General features: G+C 42.6%; 1 protein-coding gene across 6 annotated transcripts in view; it reads right to left on the reverse strand.

Annotated features, from left to right (window-relative positions):
* Positions 1-15,023, reverse strand: part of NPRL3 (NPR3 like, GATOR1 complex subunit) — a 50,675-nt gene that overhangs the window by 7,582 nt on the left and 28,070 nt on the right. For all 6 annotated transcript variants that reach the window (XM_035548819.2, XM_035548818.2, XM_035548820.2 and 3 more), the window contains 5 exons: positions 13,998-14,135; positions 13,093-13,249; positions 12,524-12,630; positions 11,099-11,228; positions 957-1,146 (listed from right to left, as the gene is read on the reverse strand). In XM_035548819.2, coding sequence (XP_035404712.1) covers positions 957-1,146; positions 11,099-11,228; positions 12,524-12,630; positions 13,093-13,249; positions 13,998-14,135 — 722 coding nt within the window. The remainder of the gene's footprint in view (positions 1-956; positions 1,147-11,098; positions 11,229-12,523; positions 12,631-13,092; positions 13,250-13,997; positions 14,136-15,023) is intronic.

Consider the following 15,023-nt stretch of genomic DNA (forward strand, 5'->3'; position numbering starts at 1 on the left):
TGCAGGAATTTTCTCAGTTGGAAAGTCAAATATTTCAACAGCGTCATCAATTTACGTGGGAAACTACTTCTGGAGACCATAAACAGTCCATAAAAACATTTGAAAAGAAAATTCCTAGCCAGCTCTGCTGGAATACCATGAAGTGGTAACATGAAAAGCCTAACAACACAGAAGGTGGGAGCAAGCAGAAAGGCCAAGAAGCAATATCCTCTTGTGAGTGAGACAAAATAAGCAGAGCGCAAACTTATCAAAATCACGTTCCAAGATTTCTGCCTTAATTCATGAGTTCTGTAAAGCTGAAGGTTGCACAGAGTATCAATCCTGATTTCCAGCTGCAGTGCTGTTCAGCGTTCTGAGAATGCTGCTCATGACGGCACAGGCAGGCACATTTAGGGATTATTGCATTGTATCTGATTTACCCTTTGAAAAAATGCTTTCCTAGAATCACCCTGAAGAATGAGGAAATTAAATATGCCAGGAAAGAGAAATCAACCATTTGTGAGACTGACAGCCATCTCTGTATTTTCTGCATGCAGCTCTACAGCCCACAGAAATCAGTGCTGTTTAAAACAAATTTTCACAGTTTTCTTCCTCTCCTGATAACCAGAGCTCATGCAGTAACAGCAGTGCAACCAAAGCTCCTTCATGGTTACCCTTTAGCACAGCAAGGAAGCAGAAATTTACTTGGGAAAAATGCATTGAAGTACCTCTGATAAATATTAAAATATTTGACATAACCAAATGAGAACTTGGCAAATTACAAAGAACTACTTGTTTATAAAAACAAGGATTTAAGCCCTTAAGACTTTCACTAATGCCCAGCTCTAAATTTAAGAAGGGTTAGTCATAATTTGCAAGCACGCCAGCAAAGACAAGTTATCTTGATACTAAGGCATCACAAACAGAAGGTCTAGAAGTTGGCTGTAATCTAACAACAGAGAAAAGTTTGCGCGTACTTGGAGAGCCAAAGCTGAGAGCATTGGGGGTGCTTAAACTTCGGCCTCCAACTCTGGCAGTAAAGGGCATGTCTTCATCCTGGGCCCGGAAATCCTCCTCATTTGGTGGCACCATCAGACAGACATAAGTGTGAAGCTGAATAAGAAGCCGGTGTTGGAGCATCCATATCACCATTTGAATGAGCTGAGTCTGCAGAGTGAAAATGAGACATTATACACCTGTGAAGTAAAACACAGGAGAAAAAACAATGCACAAAGCCTAGGAAATCACAGCCAGAAATGCTTTCCATGCCAGAGAACAGTTTTATATTTTCTCTGAAACATCCGCCTACACTTCCCATCACAAAAAGATGACCAGGCACGCGCGCGCTCATTACACCCAAAGCATTTGTGTATGCTTAGGCTGATATCAAACTGTTAATGACCAACACGTCTTTATGCAACACTGGCCAGCACAGCCAGTGTACTCAAACAAACCAACCTTGCCCCCCTGCCAGAGTTTCAGCAGCTGCTATGTTCTAGCAGAGCAGCTGAATGCCCTCACCACACGAAGATTTAGCCATACAAATATAGCCATACCTAATACTTTAGCCATACAACCCCACATAGAGCTGTTCAGTCCTCTTTTAACAAAAATGTTAGTAGGTGCTAAAAATAGGAATGATCATCCTTCTGAGACACAGGGCATGGGAAACAAATGAGGCAGATGCAGGCCCTGATGGCCTAGGCCCAGCAGTGTGAGCCCCGAAATCAGCATGCTGGTTTCTACACAACACCCACTAAAACCAGTAATCACCAAAGGGTTAATCCCTGAATGGTCAGATGAAAGTTCATCTTCTCCTGGAAAGCCAGGGAGAGGGCAGGGTGACAGGACACTGCTGAAGCAACCAAGAGAGGCGCCCACAGGTAGGAGACTTTTGTCGTCAGATGAGAAATTGTTGCAAAACCATGAGAGAGACTCTGGATATCACAGCCATGCCAGGACTTGCTGCTGCAGAAGTAATGCTAATGGCAGCAGAAAACTGGACAAGCAACAGCAGCCTACTGCTGCCAGGGAGTCCCCTCTCAATACACAGGGTTAATATTGCCCATTTACTCACCATCTCTCCACAATATGAGGACAGGCCACGCTTGTAAAGGCACCTAGCTTTCTATAGTACAGACAGGCAAGAGTTTAAAAACCACCAAGAGATGACGCTCAACTTAAACAAACAAGCAGAACACCTCTGTGTTGCAGCAGCTGAAGCAGCACAGTCCCAAAAGCGATGCTGAAAGCAGCAGGCAGAATGAGGGAGGAACATTGGTAGGTTTCTGGCATGGCCTACTTTCAGGAGTTTTAGAGGAGCATTCAAAACCCATCATCGTGTCTGAATTTCTACACAAAAAGCCTTTTCATTTCACTATAGACAACCCTTCCCATAGCTAACAGCTCTGAAAACACTGATTCACTGACAAAAGCTGTTTGGGGATTTCATAGCAACCAACATTGTTTTGGTGAGAGAAACACATACAGAATGAGCTCAGACTCTAAGAAGGAAGCTAGCTCTGCTGTATTAATCATCAGGATAACAGGCCAAATCTCAAATACAAGCCCCCAAAATGAAGTTCATCAGCCTCCATAATCTTGCTTTTCCATATTTCATTTAATTTTCAGTTCCTTCTCTGCTATCAAATCACAAAAGAAACATCTTCTGCTTGCAGATAAACCCACACCCTGTCTTTTCAGGGATTACCACTTTTTGAGGCTGAATGGATTTTAATCTTAAAACATCTTATCTGGAATTGCCTTCCACACATCTTTTCCATAAAAGGTGTAATTAATTTTATATGTTTAAAAGAAAATCTAGAGAAGGGAAAATTAGCGGAAGATAGCAAGTACATTTGCATATTATTTTGCTAACACCTGAGATCAGCCTGTAAAAAGAAGAGACTTACTCCAGTGACTACATTGCCAAAAACCTTCCCTCCAGATGCAGGCCTGGATGGAAAGATCTCTCTTATGTTTTACTTAAATTTCCTACCTGCTGGCATGCAGTGGCATCTGATTACCTAGTTTCATGTGAAATTAAAGAGATCTGCAGATTTCATAGACCAAAATAACCTCAGAAAAATCCAAGGAAATTCAAGAAGACACTAAGGCTCTGCCAGACCTGCAGAATCTGCTGTGTAGGGCCTGACCTAGACCAACCTCCACTGGCCACTTTGGTGATTTTGTAAATTACAAAAATAGCCAGTTGTTTTTGCTGCAGCCTTGTACGCTTGGGAACTCTCCCATTCTGCATACACACCTTCACTCCAATCCTCTTATGCAAATATCTAGAGAAAGCCATCCCTGAGACAGTAGCCATGGCTCAGTGGAACAAGAAGCCAGTCAAAAGTGGTGGTAAAGATTTACAACTATAATGCACTTTCCTGAAACAATGACTGCCTAATGTCTTCGTGCCATGAGTGGGAGACTTGGAGATACAACTAGAGGAAACTGTTCTGTATTGAAGTGAGCCTGAACAACCACCTCTAGGTAAAAGAAAATGATCATTGAAGGTTATCTCTAATAAGCTTGACTTCAGTGGGAATTTGGTGTCTTTTAAATCCAGTCCTAGAAAAAAGACCAGGCAGTGAAGCACCTACAGCAGGCACCATGCCCTAAGTTGTGTGTATTGTGCCATCACTGCTAATACAGCCCCAACACCTTTTCCACTTTGTCTTATGTACATAAAAATACTTCTTCCAGGTTTAAACTTATTTCTTACCAAAAGCAGCAAGTATTTTCACAGATAAGATAAGGCAGAGGCTTTGCTAATACTCTGCTGCCTGCTCTTCTAGACATGAACACAAAATTTATATCCATTCTCCATCTGTTCCTCCTGAGCTATGATGGAGTTTACAGACAGGTCTGTAGGAGAGAGGGCTTCCCCGCACCATCCGTGCTGCTCTGTCTGTTGGAAATGCTCTTCATCCCTCAGGGACACAGGCTTATCTCCATGCTTGGTCTCAGTCTGCTGGATTAGCTGGGTTCTTCCCGAAGCCAAAAAGGCTGAGAGAAACTTCCCAGGAAAGGGTATGCTTCAGTCCGAGGACTGACTCCACTCAGTCACTGAATGACTGTAGGAAACCATAGCCAGCCTTTTTTTGGCTGAAACACCAGTACCATGACAGAAATATAAAAGGAAATATTCTTCATTGTTTAATTTAACAATCAACTCTAAATTTCATCTTATATTTCTTTCATACTTCCCCTCTCCCCAGTCTGAGGCGTTCTGTCAGCTGCAGCATCTGCATCGTTCCCACTGGCTCAGATCAGCCCGTGGCCATCCCCTTCCTCGCCCCCGTCATGGCGCAGCAGACATGGGCAAATTAGAGTACGCACCACAGCATGGAAGGCATTGGTAACAATACATTGCTTTGTGTTTACTGATAAAAATCAGAGAAGACGGGCACTGTACGGCAGCCCATCTGGGCAGTTTGAGACACTCAGGAAAGCTCAGGCCCAGGTCCTGGAGGAACAGGATTTAGCATTCATTATTCTCTTCCCTCTGTGAATCAAAGGGAGCATTCGTAAAACTGTTCAGTAATACGTTAAAGAAAATGCATTTCCTGCACAGATTCTTTAAGGTTGTTTCTTTCCCAGGCCTAAAAAGCTAAAGAAAACAGGGATTAGCAACATGTTCAGGAAAGGGAAGAGAAAACAGTACCACAGAAGCACCCAAATCCCAGCTCAGTGTTTCTCGCTACCCGAGGATATCCTCTTAGTTAAGAACCAGCACATTTTGCCTGCTGAAATATGTAAGCCCTCTTTTTCCAGTCTGGATTATCTAGTTAATTTGACACACACTCTTCATGGTCTGACTGGAGAACTAAGCGTCACTCTGTGTCAGTAAGGTAGCACCTGCATAGTCACTGCACTAAATGGATGTTTGCTGAAATGCATTAAGCTCTTTTATCATTCAAACCATCCTGCTTTACAAATAACAAATCTATTACATTTTTTCCTGTTTTGCATTAAAAAAACTCAGAAGACCCCTATTAATGAAGGATAAAACATTATTGTCTAATATTGCCATTTTGATCATTATGTGACAGCTCTGAATTCTCACTTTACCAAGAGAGCTTAACCATTCCCTCCCTTTAGGCCTAGAAAGCCATATTTTTTAACCTGCTACACTGAAAAACCGTACTGTCTCCACACCTCTGCCAACAAAAGCTCTTGTGACTCTTAATGCCTTCCAGATGCCCAGCAGAACAGTGCCATTTGCAGTCCATTTCTCAGAAGACAACTGCCTTTTCAGCATGCAGTTCTCCTCCCACTCCCATCCTCTGACACACACGCTCATTTTCCACTGTGCCGTTACACAAAGCATGGCACGTTTTCCGGGTGTGTAAGGCAGAGGCCTCATCTGCTGGTGCCTTTGTCCCAACAGTATGGATTGACTTTATTCAAATAAAGTTGAAAAACTAATCATGCGTGTTCTGTTCACTGGCAGTTGTCATACTTCCCTATCTGTTTTTTTCCACAGTTATCCTAGCCCCATCAAGGATAAAGTAGTTAACTACAATAATAACTGTGTATTATAATAAGGAACTATTGTAGGGAAGGGGATGCAGGGACAAAATGCGATGTCTAATTCACATAGGTGCATCCCTTCTACCTCATGGGTGGAAAGATCCCCTCTGCTAGTCCATCTTCGTTCCTCAGGGCAGCACAGAGATATGTTAAATCTTCGTCTCAAACAGCTGAACTAGCTGAGGCTACAAGGCATGGAGGAGGGAAGCCACAAGCATTTTGATTTTTCCTTGGTTTGCCAAGAAACTTAGCACAGAGTATCTGGGTGAAGAAACTTTGATATTGTACAAAGAAAACCTTACACTGAGAAGCAGAATTAAAACATTCCTATGCAGCAATTGCAGTTGTCCGGCACATGCCTGGTATACTTACATAAGTTTTAATCTGCTCCTGATACTCCTGCATCAGCATAGAGGGACACGACCAGAGGACTGGCGTTGCTGCTCTGCAACATTCTACAAGAATATTCTTCCAAAAGGCCATGAGGCCACCCTAGAGCCAGGCTGCCATAAATGGGTGTTCTCTGCACACAGACATTTGTATTCTTTGTCAAAACTGAACCAGTTGCTTTGTATGCAATGAATCTAGGCTGTGTCTCCTTATCTCCTACAACTTTTGAGAAAGAGCATCTATCTACAAATGTACAACCTGATTTAGATTATATTCAGATCATTTTTTAAAAAAAGGAATTTGAATTACACCTTAAGACTGTAATCTTAGATAAACAGAACATGGACCTAGACTCAAAACAGCTCTTCACTTTGTTTAGCTAATGCCACCACAATGATAAAAGGCATCTTAGCTTATCAACAAGAATGGGAGCAAAAAGCTGGTAATTCTACAAACAATCCTGTGCAAATCAGAGGGGCAGAGTCTCTTATCAGCAGAAAAGCTTGCTATATTCTTTAGAAATCACATTGTTCTAAGGCAAGAGAAAACAGAACGACACTAAACAGGAAGGTGAGTGTCAGAAGTGGCTTTGAGATTAAATTTTAATCTGCTTACTGAGATCCTTGGCTTCTGTATGTAACCTCAAACCTTCTTGATCAAGACAGATAGTTGCAGGTCCAAGCAGCTAATATTGCCCACAAGCTACATACACATGCACCTAAGTTCTTCCCAGTAACAAGAACATGCAATATCAATGCTGTTCTAGCTACAAGCACGAAGCACAGCACTGTGTGGACTGCTGTGGGGAAGGCTAACTCCATCCCAGCCAGTATACCATTCCAGCAAAACACCAGATTAATTTTCAACCACAGTGCTCCATTCTGGTCTACCACCGCGCAGTCACACCAGTGCTGTGCCACACAAGCAAGAGGAGAGCACTGGGACAAGAGCCCAGAGTCACTGGAAGCAAAAAGAAGGATAGCTTTCTTGGGGTTGGGGTGGGGGAGATGCAAACTGCTTCTCTTCCAGTAAAAATGCTAAAAAGTAATATGAGTTACGCTACCATATCAGCTCACAGGATCTCCTCATCCCATGGCTACACCCTAGTGGGATCCAGTACCAGCAGCATGAGCTAAACTGGCTGCTGCCTGGGTCACAATCCCAGGTTGGAGTGGACTGCTGGAAGTCCAGGTGACACTACACAGCACAGTGTTGCTAACAGACAGATCACCACTGTGAAAAAAGGGAAGTTGCTTCTGTTTTCCCTACACACATCCCCTGCTGCAAAAGTGCCTCCCTTGCTCCGTGCCAGTCCTGGATCTTGCTGATCCCCTGAGCAAATTCCACCTGCTAACCTGGCAGAAAACCAGCGTGGCTGAAACAAGTTAAGTGAATAGAGTCAAGCTGGACAGGAGCCAGAGCACCAGCACAAAGGAAAGGGGGAAAGGAGGAAGGCATGTGTGCATACTTGAGAGTGGAAAGGAAAACCGGGGCCACTTCCTCTTGGCAGCACCGAGATATCATTATATCAGCTGAGCTGTAGGCATAGGCTCATCCTCACGCTACTGCAACACTGCTTATCCAAGCAAGGCAGATTAATCAGAGAAAAAGGGAAGCTAGCGTAGAGATCCCTACCCAAAGACCAACAACTCGGCAAATATAAGCACAAGACCACTGACAGAGGACAGATATTCAACTGCTGAAGAGTTCAACTGCAACATACTGCACAGGCAGTCTTGATAGATGCCACTGCCTGGCCACCTCCTACCTACTTGACAGACAGACTCCAAAGCAGAACGTAGACATGCAACGAAGCTCTCAAGGCAGTCTTGTCCTTACTGAGGGTATTGCAGGTTGTTTGTACCTCCTGCCAATCGAAAAATACCACAGTACCCCAAGTACAAAAATGCCAGTGTCCCATTTTTTCATCTACCCAGAGGAATGGAGCACATCCACCCATGTAACTGAGCAAACAAAAAATAAATGTTCTCTTTTAAATCAGGCATCACGACTGCATCAACACAGAAGGAAGGAGCCGCATTAAAACATGACTACTGAGGATAAGGAAAAGGCTGAGGTTCTTAATGCCTTCTTAACATCTGTCTTTATGAGACAGACCACTTATCCTCAGAGTACTCAGCCTCCCAACCTAGAAGTCTGGGATGGGGAGCAGAAAAAAACAACAGTGCTCAGGTGGAAATAGTTAGAGAACTGCTGCCCCATCTAGAATGTCACAAGTCCATGGGGCCAGATGGGATCCACCTGAGTGTGTTGAGGGAGTTGGTGGATGGGATTGCAGGGTCACTTTCCATCATCTATCAGCAGTCATGGTCATCCAGAGAGGTCCCGGATGACTGGAGACTTGCTAATGTGATACCCATCTATAAGGGTCGTGAGGAGGAACTACAGGCCTGTCAGCCTGACCTTGGTGCCAGGAAAGGTGATGGAACAGGTCATCTTGAGTGCAATCACACTGCATATGCAAGACACATGGGGGATCAGGCCCAGTCAGCATGTGTTCATGAAAGGCAAGTCCTGCCTGACCAACCTCATCTCCTTCTATGACCGGGTGACCCACCTGGTGGATGAGGGAAAGGCTGTTGACGTCGTCTATCTACACTTCAGCTAGGCCTTTGACACGATCTCCCAAAGTATTCTCCTGGAGAAGCTGGCAGCCCATGGCTTGGACAGGTCAATGCTCGCCTGAACATGAGCCAGCAGCGTGCCCAGGTGGCCAAGAAGGCCAAAGACATCCTGGCTTGTATCAGGAATAGTGTAGCCACCAGGACCAGGGAGGTGATCGTCCCCATGTATGCTGCTCTGGTGAGGCCGCACCTCAAGTACTGTGTTCAGTTTTGGGCCCCTCACTACAGGAAGGACATCAAGGCCCTGGAGTGTGTCCAGAGAAGGTCTACGAAGCTGGTGAAGGGCCTGGAACACAAGTCCTGTGAGGAGCGGCTCAGGGAGCTGGGATTGTTTAGTCTGGAGAAGAGAAGGCTGAGGGGAGACCTTATTGCTCTCTACAACTACCTCAAAGGAAGGTATGGGGAGCTGGGGGTCAGCCTCGTCTCACAGGTAACTAGTGATTGGACTTCCCACAGTACTGACCTTTCAGTACAGACTACCTTCAGAAATACAGAGACAGTACAGTCAGCATGATGAAAAGCACAAGATATGACCATGAGTGAATTTCTTCAAAGTTTTTTTTAAACACAACACAACAAATTAAAAAACATCCACTCCAATGTACAAAAAGGACAAAATTACAGTGAAAAGTCCAAACTTTGTTAATCTTTTTTCAACGGCAAAGAAAACACAATTAGACAATATTTACAGTTCAGAGTACAGCATCTTTTACTGCTGCACAGCAGAAAAAAAGAACACCCACGTTTCATCAGATTACTTGCTCTATCGATTAGATCTCTGTTAATTACAATTGGAGACTGGCCACCCCAGGATAGGGATGGGATTCACCTCTCTTAAAAGGCTAGTTCCTAACAAAACAATACTACCAGGAATTCTATAAAGGTACATTAAAGCAGAAGAATGTACCTTTTCTACAGGAACATAATTATACAAAAACATCTCTCCATTTCAAACTTCTCCAAGAACTGGCATGCTTAACTTTATGCAAAAAAAAAACTAGCTATCTCTCACAGCAGCCCACTGGTTTATGGTTTTTCTTGCTCATCCTCATGCACATCTTGCCAAAGCAGTCCCAAGTCTTCCACAACCACAGAAACTCACCTCCCCTTTTCAGACTGCAGGAGGCACTTCCATAGCTTTTCACAGCATCATCCTCATCCTCAGTGCATGAACATATGCCAAAAGGATGAGGAAAACCACCCATGCTGTTGACCTTCAGAGCCCCATCACGGAGAGGTGAGCATCAGAGCGAAGATGCACAACCTAAAAGAGCCCTTTTAGCATTCCAACAGCTCTGGCAAACATTGACATGCACTGTTGTTTCAAGGCTTTCCTCATAACTGCAGTAGTGAGTGGCAGATTTTACTTATGCATTTTAAACAAAAGTAAGATGTCTGAGAACAACCAGAAGTATTGAAGGAAAAGTCTTAAAGCAGGTAATTAATTTTAAAAGGAGTACTGAGAGTAAAAATGCCTCCTAAAGCTACTGCAGCTAAAATAAAATTAACTCTATTGATTCAGCTTCAATTTTTAGGACAGAGATTTGTCTGCAACTACAGCAAAGTACTGACAAAACAGTAGTCACTGCTCTTCCCCTGCCTCTAAAGATGGCAGCTGACCAGTATATACTATGGGGATTAGAAGCTACATAAGTAGTTACCTTTATCTCTGATCATTATCTCTGCCAACCTGTAATTACGCCAAATTCTTCTCTCGCAATTGTGTCTGTGTGCTCAATTGATGTTAATCTTCTAGGTATTTGAACAGTGACTAATTTCATATAAACAGAAAGTCATCAAAGTACAAAGACTAGCAAACAGCACTACAAGATACCAGTTAAAAAATTTGCCTGTGCTCACTTTGCCACAATGATTGTTCAGAGGTTTTTTCATTTGGGAATGTAACAGTGTCAGCCTGGAGGTCTTACATTACTGAGATCTTTCTTGCATTTCACCAGTTCCCAGAAATGCTGCAAACCATGATCAAGCAAAATAACAGCACACAAATCGAAAATCAATATGCTATTATTCCAAATCTGAACATCAAAATGCTGATGTTGTAACACACGGGCTTCTGTTGACTACCTGCTGAATCTACTTCCTGCAATAGCCTTTAAACAATTTCAGTTTTGTACCAAAAGCTAAGTGAATAGACAATTTGCTTTTAAAACCAGATGGGATATAATAAAAGTAAATGTGATTGTGAGGAATCCACAAACTTGCATTAAGCTCTACAGTTTATGACAGGCCTTCACTCTTCTTCCATACTACATCACTCAAGGAAAAGAAGCATTCTGATTTTTCTTTTAGGAATGTGCTTTGCTACCACAGAGCATGCACACAACTTCATCTTCAAAATCCCCTCAGCTTTTTGGCACATGGATATGAAACAACAAATCACATTTGGAAATGTAGTAAGTGGCAACTTCTAAGCCTACAGTAGCAAGTTCCTAACCAGGCACTCCAGAAGCATCACCAGTCCTTTTTCTCCTTAGCAGGGCAACCATACACTGTCCAAACAGCTCTTGCATGCTCCCCCATCTCACCTCCTGAACAGGCGGTGCAAGTGGATTCTTGAACTCTGAGAGTGACACTGGGAGGGAGAACTTGGAAAGCATCGATGGCAGATTGTGGCCCCGGAACTGACAAGAAAACGCATCTGCTAATGGAGAGTAACTACAGAAAAGAGGTAAAGGCAGAAATCAGTTTTATATTGCTGGTCAGTGTAATATTTATCCACTTAAGCATTATATTAAGTGTCAATTCCAAATGAAATATTCTCTATCATCTAGAAACACAGTAAAGGTACTTAACGGCATGTTGCATCTTGCTTTAAGTAACCAAGTAGAATATGTATTTTCATCTTGGCATTACATTCAGCTTCACTGTATTACTCAGAGTGCGGAGGGAATCCAGAGAAGAAAAATAAAAATGATAAAAAGTCTAGACCTGTGCAGTCCCTGATCAAAGGAACAGGGATTGGGCAGTCACGAGAAGACAAGACTGGGGATGGGCAGTATATAAGGACAATCTTCAAACAAGCTAAATGCAGCTGCAGATGTGACTGCTCTCCCTGCCTGTGCTGAACAAGGAAAGCAATACGACTGATTAGAAGTAAGGGAGAGTCAAGTTAAATATTACGAAAACTGTTTGTCTTCAAGAACAGCACTGCCATATATGACACAGGCACAGCTCTTTGTGCATGACCTCAAGGTCCCTTTCAGGACTATTTTTATACTTCCATCCCATTAGTTTTGACCTAAAAGTATTTTCCTATAACTGAGTTCCAACATGGTTTCTAAAAACATCTCAAAATCCAACCCAGAAAAAGTTGCCAATCTTCAGCAGAGCAAAAATATCCACTGCTGCCTCCATATCTTCCTTGATTGCCGCTACCTTCCCTCAGACTATCTGCATTACCTTCAGTCTACTGAAAGGCATGTAAGTGGAAATGCCATCATATGAAACAATACAATATTGACGGCAACTCTACCCTGACTTGCTAATTTGATTCTCTTCAGGTGATGCTGTGTGCCAGATACCCAGACAGTCCCGTGAAATATTCATCGATTTAACTTAATCAAGCTTTCTAAGTCTTTCCACATTGCTTCACAATCATACAACCTTTTCTGATACGGACACAGTGATGTACTAAAGTATGGGACATACTAAGAGTAGCGTCACAATGTAAATACTGTTTCCAAGTCCCGCGTCACTGCAGAAGCATATTGAACTGCTTTGATACCGCTCCCTACCCCAGACAAACTCGTATGTGGCTTTGCAATTTCCAGCACATGTAATGTATGTGGCTTCGCAATTTCCAGCACACATAATGATTAGTGTTCTGCACAATTGCAACAAATTCATACACAAAGAAAGATCCACCCTGTACCCAGTCAGACAGGGAAGGAAAGAATATCTGCACTTCTCACCAATTTCTTAATACAATCATTGATCTTCCTTCTACTTACAGACAGACACTGGCATTTGGAGAAAGCATGTAGACATTGTTTTCACACAGCGGATAAATAATAATTGCTTTTCCCCAGTAAACAAGATGTGCAGCAAGCTGAAAAACCTGCATTAAGGAAACAGGGAAAAGTTAGGACAGCAAAAAAGCAAAATTCAAAATCTCAGCAGTACTTCCATACAATGACAGAAAAGTCATGTCAGACGACCAAAAAGTCTTGTTTGAGCTGAAATGAAAGAAAAATATTCCATCTTTTAACTCTGCCTTCAGAATAAGTTCAGGGTTTAAATAACATGTGACACATCAAACAGCATTTGACAACGTTAAGAATTTCCACAGCAACCTATGATTCAGCTTTGGATGCAGGACTGTTGAGCATCATCACTGCACCACTGATCTTCATTTCGCCCATCTTTCCCCCATACTCTAAGGCTCAAGGTTTCTCTGTGCACTCTGCTCACACTGAAAAAAAACTAACATGCTCATATACCACAGAAACCCACAGGCACGAAGAACGAAAATGTCTTGTGAATTAAAAGAATTTCAGCTACTGCTTACAGTTCCCCGTACCTGCAGCAATGCCAAGTCAGCATCTTGAGCCAGTTGCTGCAAATTCTTCACAGCAGAGGTAGTTTTAATTACTCTCACCAGGGCAGGAGAGCAGTCCAATGGGAGCTCATTAAGCAACGACTTCTCATCATTTAGAAGTAATAAGGCATGGTAAGGCCTGCAGAAAAAAAAGGAATATATATGCACAGTAAACTGCAACCTTTCCTGAAGGTTTAGTTATTCCCAGACCATGATACCTCATCTGGTAAAAATGAGGCTCTAATATCATCCTTCTGCTGTAAGTGGATTCAGAGTAAGATTACTTTTATGTTACAAGATAAGATGTTCCCCACAAAATGGGGATAGAGGGTTATATGATAACTGGATGCCCTAATGACTACAGAAAAAATGATGACACTTGCTGGCATACAATTAACCCTAGAGAATGTGACTGAAAATTGCACATGTGCATCACTGAAATATAGAATGAAGTAGAAGAGAGGAAGAAGGCAGGAGTAAGTTAGTTTTGCAGGTAAAAAGCTGTAAACATGGAGAGCAAGAAATAAGACATCAAAGGGCCTAGGCTCTCTTTCCTCTTTAAGAAAAATCAGTCCCATGTGAACAGATTAAAATGAACACATGATTTCTCTGAATGCAAATAGTGCAGACCTCTCCTGCAGCACTGCCTACCAAATTCAGTGCAACCACCTTATGTTAACATGAAAGCTGTGGCTTTGCACCACCATGTATACAGCAGCAGCATGATACCTCAGCGTAAGATTCAGGGAGTCCTGTTTCAGCTCACGCCCCAGCCACCCACCACTAAGTGTCCTTTCATCCCCCCAGCTGTGCCAGTACAATCATTTGCAGCATAATACTTGGACCTGGCAAAAGGACAGACCGCAGCCTGAAGGACTTGCTCTTACCTGATAGATTTCAGGCTTCTCTCAATTGCTTCTGGAGGAATAAAGTTTGTTGCAACATAATGGATTTTATGAGGCAGGCAGAAACTCACTTCCAGCCAGTTGTTGATATGTAATCGGACCACTCCTGTTGTACAGAGACTATAATGGGAAGAAAATAAATACATACAGCATTTATAGAGTATACCAAGTGAAAACAGTGGTCCAGATTCATTTCTGCACAGGAATCACAGCAGGGCAAGAAAAGGGTGAGTGTACCATGTCTACCGCCAGACTGGCTGAGGACAAGATGGATGATTCCTGGCTGCAAGGGATTCCTTAACGTGTACTTACAGAACATTATGTATTATGAGGCTTTGGGGAAATTTGCAAGACTATGTCCCACTCACTGTCAGTTCCCTCTGCTCTTAACATTGCAGCAGTATCTCAAGAGAGCACAGTTACTTGAAGGTCTCCTGCAAGGTCACTACACTAGAAAATTCCCTAGACCAGAGATGGAAAGGGCGAAGATAAATAAGGCACAATGTTTTCACCACCATTTTCCATCTTTCTGGAAAAAGCTCCATTTGTTCAGAATCCATAAAACAGTTCAGAGACTTGAGATTTAAATATATACGTCCAAGAAAAGTGTCTCAAGCTGAAAAGCAGAATTGCAAAGTTTCCATTTGGGATAAGTATTTGCCTTATTTGCCCTCACTCCTGCATTTCAAAAGCATGTTGAACCACAAAAAGTAGTTTCTGCCAAAATCTCAGTTCCACAAAGCAGACAGAGCACCTATATCACAAACATAACTGACATCTTTTGATTCATAAGTCGTATGATAAACAACTGAGATACCTTATAGGGCTTGCTTTGGGTAGTGACACTTACAGGTATTTCAGCAATGAACAGAATCAAGTCAGAAACGATACAGAGAAATGGAAACAGGAATCTGTAAATCTAAGCAAAAGATGAAACATAGCTAGGTAGTTAACTGTATCTGCTGAAAAATGGGTACAGGTGGGCAAGATACTGTAAGGAATTAAGTC

The sequence above is a fragment of the Cygnus atratus genome, chromosome 15, assembly GCF_013377495.2.
Source record: "Cygnus atratus isolate AKBS03 ecotype Queensland, Australia chromosome 15, CAtr_DNAZoo_HiC_assembly, whole genome shotgun sequence".
NCBI lineage: Eukaryota > Metazoa > Chordata > Aves > Anseriformes > Anatidae > Cygnus > Cygnus atratus.